This window comes from Anomaloglossus baeobatrachus, chromosome 10 (assembly GCF_048569485.1).
Source record: "Anomaloglossus baeobatrachus isolate aAnoBae1 chromosome 10, aAnoBae1.hap1, whole genome shotgun sequence".
NCBI lineage: Eukaryota > Metazoa > Chordata > Amphibia > Anura > Aromobatidae > Anomaloglossus > Anomaloglossus baeobatrachus.
In genome coordinates this window covers 11,894,318-11,909,952 of record NC_134362.1, presented here as the reverse complement: position 1 = coordinate 11,909,952, position 15,635 = coordinate 11,894,318, and the positions used below count along the sequence as shown (strand labels likewise).

Below are 15,635 nucleotides of genomic sequence, written 5' to 3'. Positions count from 1 at the left end.
GTGCAGCCTCACGTCTGGATTATGTGTCTGTATCCGGAGTCATTCGGTGCAGCCTCACGTCTGGATTATGTGTCTGTATCCGGTGTCATTCGGTGCAGCCTCACGTCTGGATTATGTGTCTGTATCCGGAGTCATTCGGTGCAGCCTCACGTCTGGATTATGTGGCTGTATCCGGTGTCATTCGGTGCAGCCTCACGTCTGGATTATGTGTCTGTATCCGCTGTCATTCGGTGCAGCCTCACGTCTGGACTATGTGTCTGTATCCGGAGTCATTCGGTGCAGCCTCACGTCTGGATTATGTGTCTGTATCCGGAGTCATTCGGTGCAGCCTCACGTCTGGATTATGTGTCTGTATCCGGTGTCATTCGGTGCAGCCTCACGTCTGGATTATGTGTCTGTATCCGCTGTCATTCGGTGCAGCCTCACGTCTGGATTATGTGTCTGTATCCGGAGTCATTCGGTGCAGCCTCACGTCTGGATTATGTGTCTGTATCCGGAGTCATTCGGTGCAGCCTCACGTCTGGATTATGTGTCTGTATCCGGAGTCATTCGGTGCAGCCTCACGTCTGGATTATGTGTCTGTATCCGGAGTCATTCGGTGCAGCCTCACGTCTGGATTATGTGTCTGTATCCGGTGTCATTCGGTGCAGCCTCACGTCTGGATTATGTGTCTGTATCCGGTGTCATTCGGTGCAGCCTCACGTCTGGATTATGTGTCTGTATCCGGAGTCATTCGGTGCAGCCTCACGTCTGGATTATGTGTCTGTATCCGGAGTCATTCGGTGCAGCCTCACGTCTGGATTATGTGTCTGTATCCGGAGTCATTCGGTGCAGCCTCACGTCTGGATTATGTGTCTGTATCCGGTGTCATTCGGTGCAGCCTCACGTCTGGATTATGTGTCTGTATCCGGTGTCATTCGGTGCAGCCTCACGTCTGGATTATGTGTCTGTATCCGGAGTCATTCGGTGCAGCCTCACGTCTGGATTATGTGTCTGTATCCGGAGTCATTCGGTGCAGCCTCACGTCTGGATTATGTGTCTGTATCCGGTGTCATTCGGTGCAGCCTCACGTCTGGATTATGTGTCTGTATCCGGTGTCATTCGGTGCAGCCTCACGTCTGGATTATGTGTCTGTATCCGGAGTCATTCGGTGCAGCCTCACGTCTGGATTATGTGTCTGTATCCGCTGTCATTCGGTGCAGCCTCACGTCTGGATTATGTGGCTGTATCCGGTGTCATTCGGTGCAGCCTCACGTCTGGATTATGTGTCTGTATCCGGTGTCATTCGGTGCAGCCTCACGTCTGGATTATGTGTCTGTATCCGGTGTCATTCGGTGCAGCCTCACGTCTGGATTATGTGTCTGTATCCGGTGTCATTCGGTGCAGCCTCACGTCTGGATTATGTGTTTGTATCCGCTGTCATTCGGTGCAGCCTCACGTCTGGATTATGTGGCTGTATCCGGTGTCATTCGGTGCAGCCTCACGTCTGGATTATGTGTCTGTATCCGGTGTCATTCGGTGCAGCCTCACGTCTGGATTATGTGTCTGTATGCGCTGTCATTCGGTGCAGCCTCACGTCTGGATTATGTGTCTGTATCCGGTGTCATTCGGTGCAGCCTCACGTCTGGATTATGTGTCTGTATCCGGTGTCATTCGGTGCAGCCTCACGTCTGGATTATGTGTCTGTATCCGGTGTCATTCGGTGCAGCCTCACGTCTGGATTATGTGTCTGTATCCGGAGTCATTCGGTGCAGCCTCACGTCTGGATTATGTGTCTGTATCCGGTGTCATTCGGTGCAGCCTCACGTGTGGATTATGTGTCTGTATCCGGAGTCATTCGGTGCAGCCTCACGTCTGGATTATGTGTCTGTATCCGCTGTCATTCGGTGTAGCCTCACGTCTGGATTATGTGTCTGTATCTGGTGTCATTCGGTGCAGCCTCACGTCTGGATTATGTGGCTGTATCCGGAGTCATTCGGTGCAGCCTCACGTCTGGATTATGTGGCTGTATCCGGTGTCATTCGGTGCAGCCTCACGTCTGGATTATGTGGCTGTATCCGGTGTCATTCGGTGCAGCCTCACGTCTGGATTATGTGGCTGTATCCGGTGTCATTCGGTGCAGCCTCACGTCTGGATTGTGTCTGTATCCGGTGTCATTCGGTGCAGCCTCACGTCTGGATTATGTGTCTGTATCCGCTGTCATTCGGTGCAGCCTCACGTCTGGATTATGTGTCTGTATCCGGTGTCATTCGGTGCAGCCTCACGTCTGGATTATGTGTCTGTATCCGGTGTCATTCGGTGCAGCCTCACGTCTGGATTATGTGTCTGTATCCGGTGTCATTCGGTGCAGCCTCACGTCTGGATTATGTGTCTGTATCCGGAGTCATTCGGTGCAGCCTCACGTCTGGATTATGTGTCTGTATCCGCTGTCATTCGGTGCAGCCTCACGTCTGGATTATGTGTCTGTATCCGCTGTCATTCGGTGCAGCCTCACGTCTGGATTATGTGTCTGTATCCGCTGTCATTCGGTGCAGCCTCACGTCTGGATTATGTGTCTGTATCCGGTGTCATTCGGTGCAGCCTCACGTCTGGATTATGTGTCTGTATCCGGTGTCATTCGGTGCAGCCTCACGTCTGGATTATGTGTCTGTATCCGCTGTCATTCGGTGCAGCCTCACGTCTGGATTATGTGTCTGTATCCGCTGTCATTCGGTGCAGCCTCACGTCTGGATTATGTGTCTGTATCCGGTGTCATTCGGTGCAGCCTCACGTCTGGATTATGTGGCTGTATCCGGAGTCATTCGGTGCAGCCTCACGTCTGGATTATGTGTCTGTATCCGGTGTCATTCGGTGCAGCCTCACGTCTGGATTATGTGTCTGTATCCGGTGTCATTCGGTGCAGCCTCACGTCTGGATTATGTGTCTGTATCCGGTGTCATTCGGTGCAGTCTCACGTCTGGATTATGTGTTTGTATCCGCTGTCATTCGGTGCAGCCTCACGTCTGGATTATGTGGCTGTATCCGGTGTCATTCGGTGCAGCCTCACGTCTGGATTATGTGTCTGTATCCGGTGTCATTCGGTGCAGCCTCACGTCTGGATTATGTGTCTGTATGCGCTGTCATTCGGTGCAGCCTCACGTCTGGATTATGTGTCTGTATCCGGTGTCATTCGGTGCAGCCTCACGTCTGGATTATGTGTCTGTATCCGGTGTCATTCGGTGCAGCCTCACGTCTGGATTATGTGTCTGTATCCGGAGTCATTCGGTGCAGCCTCACGTCTGGATTATGTGTCTGTATCCGGTGTCATTCGGTGCAGCCTCACGTCTGGATTATGTGTCTGTATCCGGAGTCATTCGGTGCAGCCTCACGTCTGGATTATGTGGCTGTATCCGGAGTCATTCGGTGCAGCCTCACGTCTGGATTATGTGTCTGTATCCGCTGTCATTCGGTGTAGCCTCACGTCTGGATTATGTGTCTGTATCCGGTGTCATTCGGTGCAGCCTCACGTCTGGATTATGTGGCTGTATCCGGAGTCATTCGGTGCAGCCTCACGTCTGGATTATGTGGCTGTATCCGGTGTCATTCGGTGCAGCCTCACGTCTGGATTATGTGGCTGTATCCGCTGTCATTCGGTGCAGCCTCACGTCTGGATTATGTGTCTGTATGCGCTGTCATTCGGTGCAGCCTCACGTCTGGATTATGTGTCTGTATCCGGTGTCATTCGGTGCAGCCTCACGTCTGGATTATGTGGCTCGAGCTGTGATTCCAAATCTCTGTCCATGAGGGGTCTGTTCAGCGCGGTCCGAGTACTGATATCAGAGGGCACCCTCCTGCAGACGGGGGGCACCTGGCAGACCCCAGTGTGGGATGTGGGGGAGGCATGTGGCGGGGGTTGTGTGCATGGTCCGGCATAGATCAGGGACAGTATTGCACAAAGCCGCCGTCTCCCGGAGTTGGAATTTGCCGGTTTGCACGGTTCTGTACAGTGCAGGTCGCACGGGTGAAGCGCGCGCTGCGGCCTGAATGAGGAACATGGAGACCATTGATTCCCATGACAACCGCGTATAAATGAGAATCGCTAACCAAGGATAAAGCCTGGGAACAAAGGACCCGAGGCTCGCCGGCCTTCATGGATAAAAGCGAGAGACGGAGATGTGTGAGGGACAGAAAGCTCCGATAATGGAGGACGCTGCAGATTGTTACAGACACCTCAGATAATGGAGGACGCTGCAGATTGTTACAGACACCTCAGATAATGGAGGACGCTGCAGATTGTTACAGACACCTCAGATAATGGAGGACGCTGCAGATTGTTACAGACACCTCAGATAATTGAGGACGCTGCAGATTGTTACAGACACCTCAGATAATGGAGGACGCTGCAGATTGTTACAGACACCTCAGATAATGGAGGACGCTGCAGATTGTTACAGACACCTCAGATAATGGAGGACGCTGCAGATTGTTACAGACACCTTGGAGGACGCTGCAGATTGTTACAGACACCTCAGATAATGGAGGACGCTGCAGATTGTTACAGACACCTCAGATAATGGAGGATGCTGCAGATTGTTACAGACACCTCAGATAATGGAGGACGCTGCAGATTGTTACAGACACCTCAGATAATGGAGGACGCTGCAGATTGTTACAGACACCTCAGATAATGGAGGACGCTGCAGATTGTTACAGAAAGCTCAGATAATGGAGGACGCTGCAGATTGTTACAGAAACCTCAGATAATGGAGGACGCTGCAGATTGTTACAGACACCTCAGATAATGGAGGACGCTGCAGATTGTTACAGAAACCTCAGATAATGGAGGACGCTGCAGATTGTTACAGACACCTCAGATAATGGAGGACGCTGCAGATTGTTACAGACACCTCAGATAATGGAGGACGCTGCAGATTGTTACAGACACCTCAGATAATGGAGGACGCTGCAGATTGTTACAGACACCTCAGATAATGGAGGACGCTGCAGATTGTTACAGACACCTCAGATAATGGAGGACGCTGCAGATTGTTACAGACACCTCAGATAATGGAGGACGCTGCAGATTGTTACAGACACCTCAGATAATGGAGGACGCTGCAGATTGTTACAGACACCTCAGATAATGGAGGATGCTGCAGATTGTTACAGACACCTCAGATAATGGAGGACGCTGCAGATTGTTACAGACACCTCAGATAATGGAGGACGCTGCAGATTGTTACAGACACCTCAGATAATGGAGGACGCTGCAGATTGTTACAGAAAGCTCAGATAATGGAGGACGCTGCAGATTGTTACAGAAACCTCAGATAATGGAGGACGCTGCAGATTGTTACAGACACCTCAGATAATGGAGGACGCTGCAGATTGTTACAGAAACCTCAGATAATGGAGGACGCTGCAGATTGTTACAGACACCTCAGATAATGGAGGACGCTGCAGATTGTTACAGACACCTCAGATAATGGAGGACGCGGCAGATTGTTACAGACACCTCAGATAATGGAGGACGCTGCAGATTGTTACAGAAACCTCAGATAATGGAGGACGCTGCAGATTGTTACAGAAAGCTCAGATAATGGAGGACGCTGCAGATTGTTACAGAAACCTCAGATAATGGAGGACGCTGCAGATTGTTACAGACACCTCAGATAATGGAGGACGCTGCAGATTGTTACAGACACCTCAGATAATGGAGGACGCTGCAGATTGTTACAGACACCTCAGATAATGGAGGATGCTGCAGATTGTTACAGAAACCTCAGATAATGGAGGACGCTGCAGATTGTTACAAACACCTCAGATAATGGAGGACGCTGCAGATTGTTACAGACACCTCAGATAATGGAGGACGCTGCAGATTGTTACAGACCCCTCAGATAATGGAGGACGCTGCAGATTGTTACAGACACCTCAGATAATGGAGGACGCTGCAGATTGTTACAGACACCTCAGATAATGGAGGACGCTGCAGATTGTTACAGACACCTCAGATGATGGAGGACGCTGCAGATTGTTACAGACACCTCAGATAATGGAGGACGCTGCAGATTGTTACAGAAAGCTCAGATAATGGAGGACGCTGCAGATTGTTACAGACACCTCAGATAATGGAGGACGCTGCAGATTGTTACAGAAAGCTCAGATAATGGAGGACGCTGCAGATTGTTACAGACACCTCAGATAATGGAGGACGCTGCAGATTGTTACAGACACCTCAGATGATGGAGGACGCTGCAGATTGTTACAGACACCTCAGATAATGGAGGACGCTGCAGATTGTTACAGAAAGCTCAGATAATGGAGGACGCTGCAGATTGTTACAGACACCTCAGATAATGGAGGACGCTGCAGATTGTTACAGAAACCTCAGATAATGGAGGACGCTGCAGATTGTTACAGACACCTCAGATGATGGAGGACGCTGCAGATTGTTACAGACACCTCAGATAATGGAGGACGCTGCAGATTGTTACAGAAACCTCAGATAATGGAGGACGCTGCAGATTGTTACAGAAAGCTCAGATAATGGAGGACGCTGCAGATTGTTACAGAAACCTCAGATAATGGAGGACGCTGCAGATTGTTACAGACACCTCAGATAATGGAGGACGCTGCAGATTGTTACAGACACCTCAGATAATGGAGGACGCTGCAGATTGTTACAGACACCTCAGATAATGGAGGATGCTGCAGATTGTTACAGAAACCTCAGATAATGGAGGACGCTGCAGATTGTTACAAACACCTCAGATAATGGAGGACGCTGCAGATTGTTACAGACACCTCAGATAATGGAGGACGCTGCAGATTGTTACAGACCCCTCAGATAATGGAGGACGCTGCAGATTGTTACAGACACCTCAGATAATGGAGGACGCTGCAGATTGTTACAGACACCTCAGATGATGGAGGACGCTGCAGATTGTTACAGACACCTCAGATAATGGAGGACGCTGCAGATTGTTACAGAAAGCTCAGATAATGGAGGACGCTGCAGATTGTTACAGACACCTCAGATAATGGAGGACGCTGCAGATTGTTACAGAAAGCTCAGATAATGGAGGACGCTGCAGATTGTTACAGACACCTCAGATAATGGAGGACGCTGCAGATTGTTACAGACACCTCAGATAATGGAGGACGCTGCAGATTGTTACAGACACCTCAGATAATGGAGGACGCTGCAGATTGTTACAGACACCTCAGATAATGGAGGACGCTGCAGATTGTTACAGACACCTCAGATAATGGAGGACGCTGCAGATTGTTACAGACACCTCAGATAATGGAGGATGCTGCAGATTGTTACAGAAACCTCAGATAATGGAGGACGCTGCAGATTGTTACAAACACCTCAGATAATGGAGGACGCTGCAGATTGTTACAGACACCTCAGATAATGGAGGACGCTGCAGATTGTTACAGACCCCTCAGATAATGGAGGACGCTGCAGATTGTTACAGACACCTCAGATAATGGAGGACGCTGCAGATTGTTACAGACACCTCAGATGATGGAGGACGCTGCAGATTGTTACAGACACCTCAGATAATGGAGGACGCTGCAGATTGTTACAGAAAGCTCAGATAATGGAGGACGCTGCAGATTGTTACAGACACCTCAGATAATGGAGGACGCTGCAGATTGTTACAGAAAGCTCAGATAATGGAGGACGCTGCAGATTGTTACAGACACCTCAGATAATGGAGGACGCTGCAGATTGTTACAGACACCTCAGATAATGGAGGACGCTGCAGATTGTTACAGACACCTCAGATAATGGAGGACGCTGCAGATTGTTACAGAAAGCTCAGATAATGGAGGACGCTGCAGATTGTTACAGACACCTCAGATAATGGAGGACGCTGCAGATTGTTACAGAAACCTCAGATAATGGAGGACGCTGCAGATTGTTAGACACCTCAGATAATGGAGGACGCTGCAGATTGTTACAGACACCTCAGATAATGGAGGACGCTGCAGATTGTTACAGACACCTCAGATAATGGAGGACGCTGCAGATTGTTACAGACACCTCAGATAATGGAGGACGCTGCAGATTGTTACAGAAACCTCAGATAATGGAGGACGCTGCAGATTGTTAGACACCTCAGATAATGGAGGACGCTGCAGATTGTTACAGACCCCTCAGATAATGGAGGACGCTGCAGATTGTTACAGACACCTCAGATAATGGAGGACGCTGCAGATTGTTACAGACACCTCAGATAATGGAGGACGCTGCAGATTGTTACAGACACCTCAGATAATGGAGGACGCTGCAGATTGTTACAGAAACCTCAGATAATGGAGGACGCTGCAGATTGTTACAGACACCTCAGATAATGGAGGACGCTGCAGATTGTTACAGACACCTCAGATAATGGAGGACGCTGCAGATTGTTACAGAAACCTCAGATAATGGAGGACGCTGCAGATTGTTACAGACACCTCAGATAATGGAGGACGCTGCAGATTGTTACAGAAAGCTCAGATAATGGAGGACGCTGCAGATTGTTACAGAAACCTCAGATAATGGAGGACGCTGCAGATTGTTACAGACACCTCAGATAATGGAGGACGCTGCAGATTGTTACAGACACCTCAGATAATGGAGGACGCTGCAGATTGTTACAGACACCTCAGATAATGGAGGACGCTGCAGATTGTTACAGACACCTCAGATAATGGAGGACGCTGCAGATTGTTACAGACACCTCAGATAATGGAGGACGCTGCAGATTGTTACAGACACCTCAGATAATCGAGGACGCTGCAGATTGTTACAGACACCTCAGATAATGGAGGACGCTGCAGATTGTTACAGACACCTCAGATAATGGAGCACGCTGCAGATTGTTACAGACACCTCAGATAATGGAGGACGCTGCAGATTGTTACAGACACCTCAGATAATGGAGGACGCTGCAGATTGTTACAGACACCTCAGATAATGGAGGACGCTGCAGATTGTTACAGACACCTCAGATAATGGAGGACGCTGCAGATTGTTACAGACACCTCAGATAATGGAGGACGCTGCAGATTGTTACAGACACCTCAGATAATGGAGGACGCTGCAGATTGTTACAGAAACCTCAGATAATGGAGGACGCTGCAGATTGTTACAGACACGTCAGATAATGGAGGACGCTGCAGATTGTTACAGAAACCTCAGATAATGGAGGACGCTGCAGATTGTTACAGACACCTCAGATAATGGAGGACGCTGCAGATTGTTAGACACCTCAGATAATGGAGGATGCTGCAGATTGTTACAGAAACCTCAGATAATGGAGGACGCTGCAGATTGTTACAGAGACCTCAGATAATGGAGGACGCTGCAGATTGTTACAGACACCTCAGATAATGGAGGACGCTGCAGATTGTTACAGAAAGCTCAGATAATGGAGGACGCTGCAGATTGTTACAGACACCTCAGATAATGGAGGACGCTGCAGATTGTTACAGAAACCTCAGATAATGGAGGACGCTGCAGATTGTTACAGACACCTCAGATAATGGAGGACGCTGCAGATTGTTACAGACACCTCAGATAATGGAGCACGCTGCAGATTGTTACAGAAAGCTCAGATAATGGAGGACGCTGCAGATTGTTACAGACACCTCAGATAATGGAGGACGCTGCAGATTGTTACAGACACCTCAGATAATGGAGGACGCTGCAGATTGTTACAGACACCTCAGATAATGGAGGACGCTGCAGATTGTTACAGACACCTCAGATAATGGAGGACGCTGCAGATTGTTACAGACACCTCAGATAATGGAGGACGCTGCAGATTGTTACAGACACCTCAGATAATGGAGGACGCTGCAGATTGTTACAGACACCTCAGATAATGGAGGACGCTGCAGATTGTTACAGAAACCTCAGATAATGGAGGACGCTGCAGATTGTTACAGACACCTCAGATAATGGAGGACGCTGCAGATTGTTACAGACACCTCAGATAATGGAGGACGCTGCAGATTGTTACAGAAACCTCAGATAATGGAGGACGCTGCAGATTGTTACAGACACCTCAGATAATGGAGGACGCTGCAGATTGTTACAGACACGTCAGATAATGGAGGACGCTGCAGATTGTTACAGACACCTCAGATAATGGAGGACGCTGCAGATTGTTACAGAAACCTCAGATAATGGAGGACGCTGCAGATTGTTACAGACACCTCAGATAATGGAGGACGCTGCAGATTGTTACAGACACCTCAGATAATGGAGGACGCTGCAGATTGTTACAGACACCTCAGATAATGGAGGACGCTGCAGATTGTTACAGACACCTCAGATAATGGAGGACGCTGCAGATTGTTACAGAAACCTCAGATAATGGAGGACGCTGCAGATTGTTACAGACACCTCAGATAATGGAGGACGCTGCAGATTGTTACAGACACCTCAGATAATGGAGGACGCTGCAGATTGTTACAGACACCTCAGATAATGGAGGACGCTGCAGATTGTTACAGACACCTCAGATAATGGAGGACGCTGCAGATTGTTACAGACACCTCAGATAATGGAGGACGCTGCAGATTGTTACAGAAACCTCAGATAATGGAGGACGCTGCAGATTGTTACAGACACCTCAGATAATGGAGGACGCTGCAGATTGTTACAGACACCTCAGATAATGGAGGACGCTGCAGATTGTTACAGACACCTCAGATAATGGAGGACGCTGCAGATTGTTACAGACACCTCAGATAATGGAGGACGCTGCAGATTGTTACAGACACCTCAGATAATGGAGGACGCTGCAGATTGTTACAGAAACCTCAGATAATGGAGGACGCTGCAGATTGTTACAGACACCTCAGATAATGGAGGACGCTGCAGATTGTTACAGAAACCTCAGATAATGGAGGACGCTGCAGATTGTTACAGACACCTCAGATAATGGAGGACGCTGCAGATTGTTAGGGGTACTTCTCACATAGTGAGATCGCTGCTGAGTGACGGTTTTTGTGACGCAGCAGTGACCTCATTAGCGATCTCGCTGTGTGTGACACTGAGCAGTGATCTCGCCCCCTGCTGTGAAATCGCTGCTTGTTACACACAGCGCTGGTTCATTTTTTGCTCGTTGCTCTCCCGCTGTGAAGCGCACATCGCTGTGTGTGACAGCGAGAGAGCAACGATCTGAATGTGCAGGGAGCCGGCTTCTGGCAGCTGCGGTAAGCTGTAACCAGGGTAAACATCGGGTAACCAAGGGAAGCCCTTTGCTTGGTTACCCGATATTTACCTTGGTTACTAACGTCTGCCGCTCTCAGGCTGTCAGTGCTGGCTCCCTGCACACGTAGCCGGAGTTACACATCAGGTTAATAAGCAAATGTTTGCTTATTAACCCTATGTGTACTGTGGCTACGAGTGCAGGGAGCCAGCGCTAAGTGGTATTCGCTGGTAACCAACGTAAATATTGGGTAAACAAGCCCTTGGTTACCCAATATTTACCTTAGTTACCAAGTGCAGCGTCGCTTCCACGCGTCGCTGCTGGCTTGGGGCTGGTCACTGGTCGCTGGTGAGATCTGCCTGATTGACAGCTCACCAGCGGCCATGTAACGACACAGCAGCGATCCTGACCAGGTCAGATCGCTGGTGGGATCGCTGGTGCGTCACTAAATCACAGATGCCGCTGTTGTTTTTGCACCTAAAGGTGACGCGTGTTTTCTGCCGCAGACGGTGACATGGGTTTGTTTTTCTTTGTTTTAGACGGTGCCGCTGTGTTGTTTGTTTTGCACCTGAAGGTGACTGGTTGTTTTTTTTCCAGAGATGGTGCCACGGGGCTTTTGTTGCCCGTTCCAGTTGACATCCACACTGACTCATTGTGTCCACAGAATGTGGATGAGATTTCATAAAATATCCAAATTCTGCTCCCATAATACACTCCGGGGCGAATATCTGCATCTCACCAGTCCCGTGTGAGCGTTCCCTGAGGTCGCACTGATGAATGGTGACTGTTGTGATCTCCCCCTGTTCTCTCGCTCGGTGCAGCTTTTTTGTTTCCTAACCCCGTGTCCGCCCCTTTAATGCCGAGGCTTCGGCACAGACTGGTAGTGTAGCGGTGGGATGGGTAGATCGTTGTCTGCAGATGTGGCGCTGAGGGGTGTAGTGCTGCAGCTGCTGGGGTCTATATGTAGCAGGTAGCGCTAGATGCTGGGTTGGGTGGGCCGGTCCTATGTGTATATACATAGGGGATGGATATTTATGTATACCGCGTGCTGATACATAAATACAGCCGCTACCTCCTGTGCCCTCTCTCTCTACCACTCTCTCACCATCACACCCGTGCTCACGTGTCTGTGCCCGCCGCTGTCTGTCCGGGCTTTGTGGGGAGGGGGCCGAGGTCGCTGTGTCCATTTTCAGGCCTGTCTGATCCGCATCTGACTCTTTCTGTCTTTCTCTCCTGCTTACAATGCATCTTGGGTAGAATTGTGGAACAAGCACCGAGAAGTGAGAAAGCAAAAAGCTATGGAGAAACAGAGTAAGAAACCGGAGAAACCCCCCAAACCTAACCCAGATCTGTCAGCAGGGCGGCCACGTGTTGTGGGGTCACGTCCAGCACTTTGCAGGACAGAGGATCTCTGCCGATCACTTAGCCTGTAAGGGGGAGTCTGATCCGTGGGTCATGGGGATAAAGCAAAGGGGCCATTTATGAAGAAGGGCTCCCATAGACATCAATAGGAAACAATGCAGACTGCACATTTCTCGGTGGACAAGACCAGGCTCAGTGAAATGTGTACTGGGAATCCATGTGTCAGTGAGCCGCGCCGTCCGGGTGTCCAAGCTTCCATCATTAGATGAATTCCTCTGCAATAATTGGGGTAAAAGCCGCTTCTTGATTATTGGGCAGGCACACTTCTGGCCTTGCTGGTAGGTTATAGGGCGGGCACACTCCTGGTCTTGCTGGTAGGTTATAGGGTGGGCACAGTCCTGGCCTTGCTGGTAGGTTATAGGGCGGGCACAGTCCTGGCCTTGCTGGTAGGTTATAGGGCGGGCACAGTCCTGGCCTTGCTGGTAGGTTATAGGGCGGGCACACTCCTGGCCTTGCTGGTAGGTTATAGGGCGGGCACACTCCTGGCCTTGCTGGCAGATTGTAGGTGTGCGCACTCCTTTTCTTGCTGGCAGATTGTAGGTGTGCGCACTCCTGGCCTTGGTGGCAGATTGTACGATGGGCACACTCCTGGCCTTGCAGGCAGATTGTCAACAGGCACACTCCTGGCCTTGCTGGCAGCTTTCCAGGCGGGCACACTCCTGGCCTTGCTGGCAGCTTTCCAGGCGGGCACACTCCTGGCCTTGCTGGCAGCTTTCCAGGCGGGCACACTCCTGGCCTTGCTGGCAGCTTTCCAGGCGGGCACACTCCTGGCCCTGCTGGCAGCTTTCCAGGCGGGCACACTCCTGGCCCTGCTGGCAGCTTTCCAGGCGGGCACACTCCTGGCCCTGCTGGCAACTTTCCAGGTGGGCACACTCCTGGCCTTGCTGGCAGATTGTATGATGGGCACACTCCTGGCCTTGCTGGCAGCTTTCCAGGCGGGCACACTCCTGGCCTTGCTGGCAGCTTTCCAGGCGGGCACACTCCTGGCCTTGCTGGCAGATTGTAGGTGTGCACACTCCTGGCCTTGCTGGCAGATTTAGGTGGGCACACTCCTGGCCTTGCTGGCAGATTTAGGTGGGCACACTCCTGGCCTTGCTGGCAGCTTTCCAGGTGGGTACGCTCCTGGCATTTGTGGCAGATTGTACGATGGGCACACTCCTGGCCTTGCTGGCAGCTTTCCAGGTGGGCACACTCCTGGCCTTGCTGGCAGATTTAGGTGGGCACACTCCTGCCTTGCTGGCAGATTTAGGTGGGCACACTCCTGGCCTTGCTGGCAGCTTTCCAGGCGGGCACACTCCTGGCCTTGCTGGCAGCTTTCCAGGCGGGCACACTCCTGGCCTTGCTGGCAGCTTTCCAGGCGGGCACACTCCTGGCCTTGCTGGCAGATTATCCATTGGTGACTGGTTTGTCGGGGGTTTCTCTCCTGAGTTAGTATCTGTAGTGGTGAATACACTGCTTCCCTTCCCCCGTTCCCGCCATCTTTCCTATTCTAGCGCTTTTTATTCATGCTCTCACTCCTCTCTCATATCACTCAGCACCACATGAGCCTTTTACTCGCAATGTCGCTGCTTCCGTCTCTGTGGCGGTGACGTCTTCTCTGAGAGCGGAAGCAGCATCGCTCCACGTGTCCATGCGGAGAATGGACCCGATCCTCTCATTATGACATTGGCGCAGTCACAATTTGGTCGCCCACGTGGCCGGAGACGTTCCCGACCATGGATTACTGTCCTGAGCTTTGCACATTGAGGAGGAGTGATGCACACGGCCATAGTATTAGTGGATTTTTGTTCCTTTATATGTGGGTGACATTATTAATGATTTTATGTCATTTGTCTTTTATTCCTTTATTTGTTCTAGACTGGTCGAGGCCAAAAAGCGCACAAAAAACCCAAATCACCTGATTTACTGGTGATGGGACTATATGTTACTATTTCGGACCACCCCGACCGGGCCAGAACCTTCCTTACCTAGTCAGGACGAGTTATGGTGTTCTGTTCTGCTGTTTGGGTTTAGAATTTTGTTTCCCCTTTTTGTTGTCCTTATTTTCCATCGCTGTCTTTGATTGGATGCCATTTACGTTTTGTAGGCACCGAGCAGCCAAAGCCGCCACCAGACAGCGCCGACACCGACGAGAAGCGCTCTCAGATAAGTGCGGACAGCGGCCTGAGCGTCACCTCCGGCTCCCAGGTAAAACCAAATCTGCGCTACAACGGCTGAAGTGTAATAGACGGCGGCCGGGGGTCGTCTCCTCGCGCAGAAGTAGAGGCGACATCCGTAGGAGTGTGCGGGCTCGGGTGGATGCAGGCTCATTAGAAACGTGTGGTCTGGGGTTAGGTGCAGTCTCGCAGGACTGCAGTTTGCGTGCTCTCGTTAGGATTGCAGGTTTGGAGGTACATGCTCTTGTTAGGACTGCAGGTTTGGGGGTACATGTGGTCTCGTTAGGATTGCGTGCTCTCGTTGAGACTGCAGTTTTGGGCTACATGCGGTTTCATTAGAGCTATGCGGTTTTGTCATGACTGCAGTTTTGGGGGTACGTGCGGTCTTGTCAGGACTGCAGTTTTGGGGGTACATGCAGTCTCAGGATTTCATGCTCTCGTTAGGACTGCATGCTCTCATTAGGACTGCAGTTTTGGGGGTACATGCGGTCTCGTTAGGATTGCGTGCTCTCGTTAGGACTGCAGTTTTGGGGGTACATACGGTCTCGTTAGGATTGCGTGCTCTCGTTAGGACTGCAGTTTTGGGGGGTACATGCGGTCTCAGGATTTCGTGCTCTCGTTAGGACTGCAGTTTTGGGGGTACATGCGGTCTCAGGATTTCATGCTCTCGTTAGGACTGCATGCTCTCATTAGGACTGCAGTTTTGGGGGTACATGCGGTCTCGTTAGGATTGCGTGCTCTCGTTAGGACTGCAGTTTTGGGGGGTACATGCGGTCTCAGGATTTCGTGCTCTCGTTAGGACTGCAGTTTTGGGGGTACATGCGGTCTCATTAGGATTGCGTGCTCTCGTTAGGAC

At 50.6% G+C, this 15,635-nt stretch overlaps 1 protein-coding gene across 27 annotated transcripts in view; it reads left to right on the top strand.

The window, feature by feature from the left end:
- The window catches only part of MADD (MAP kinase activating death domain), a 111,296-nt gene that overhangs the window by 47,524 nt on the left and 48,137 nt on the right, over nucleotides 1-15,635 (top strand). For 15 of the 27 annotated variants that reach the window (XM_075325917.1, XM_075325912.1, XM_075325905.1 and 12 more), the window contains 2 exons: nucleotides 12,459-12,512; nucleotides 14,710-14,810. In XM_075325917.1, the coding sequence (XP_075182032.1) occupies nucleotides 12,459-12,512; nucleotides 14,710-14,810 (155 nt within the window). The remainder of the gene's footprint in view (nucleotides 1-12,458; nucleotides 12,513-14,709; nucleotides 14,811-15,635) is intronic. The other 12 variants (XM_075325919.1, XM_075325918.1, XM_075325923.1 and 9 more) reach the window with 1 other exon arrangement.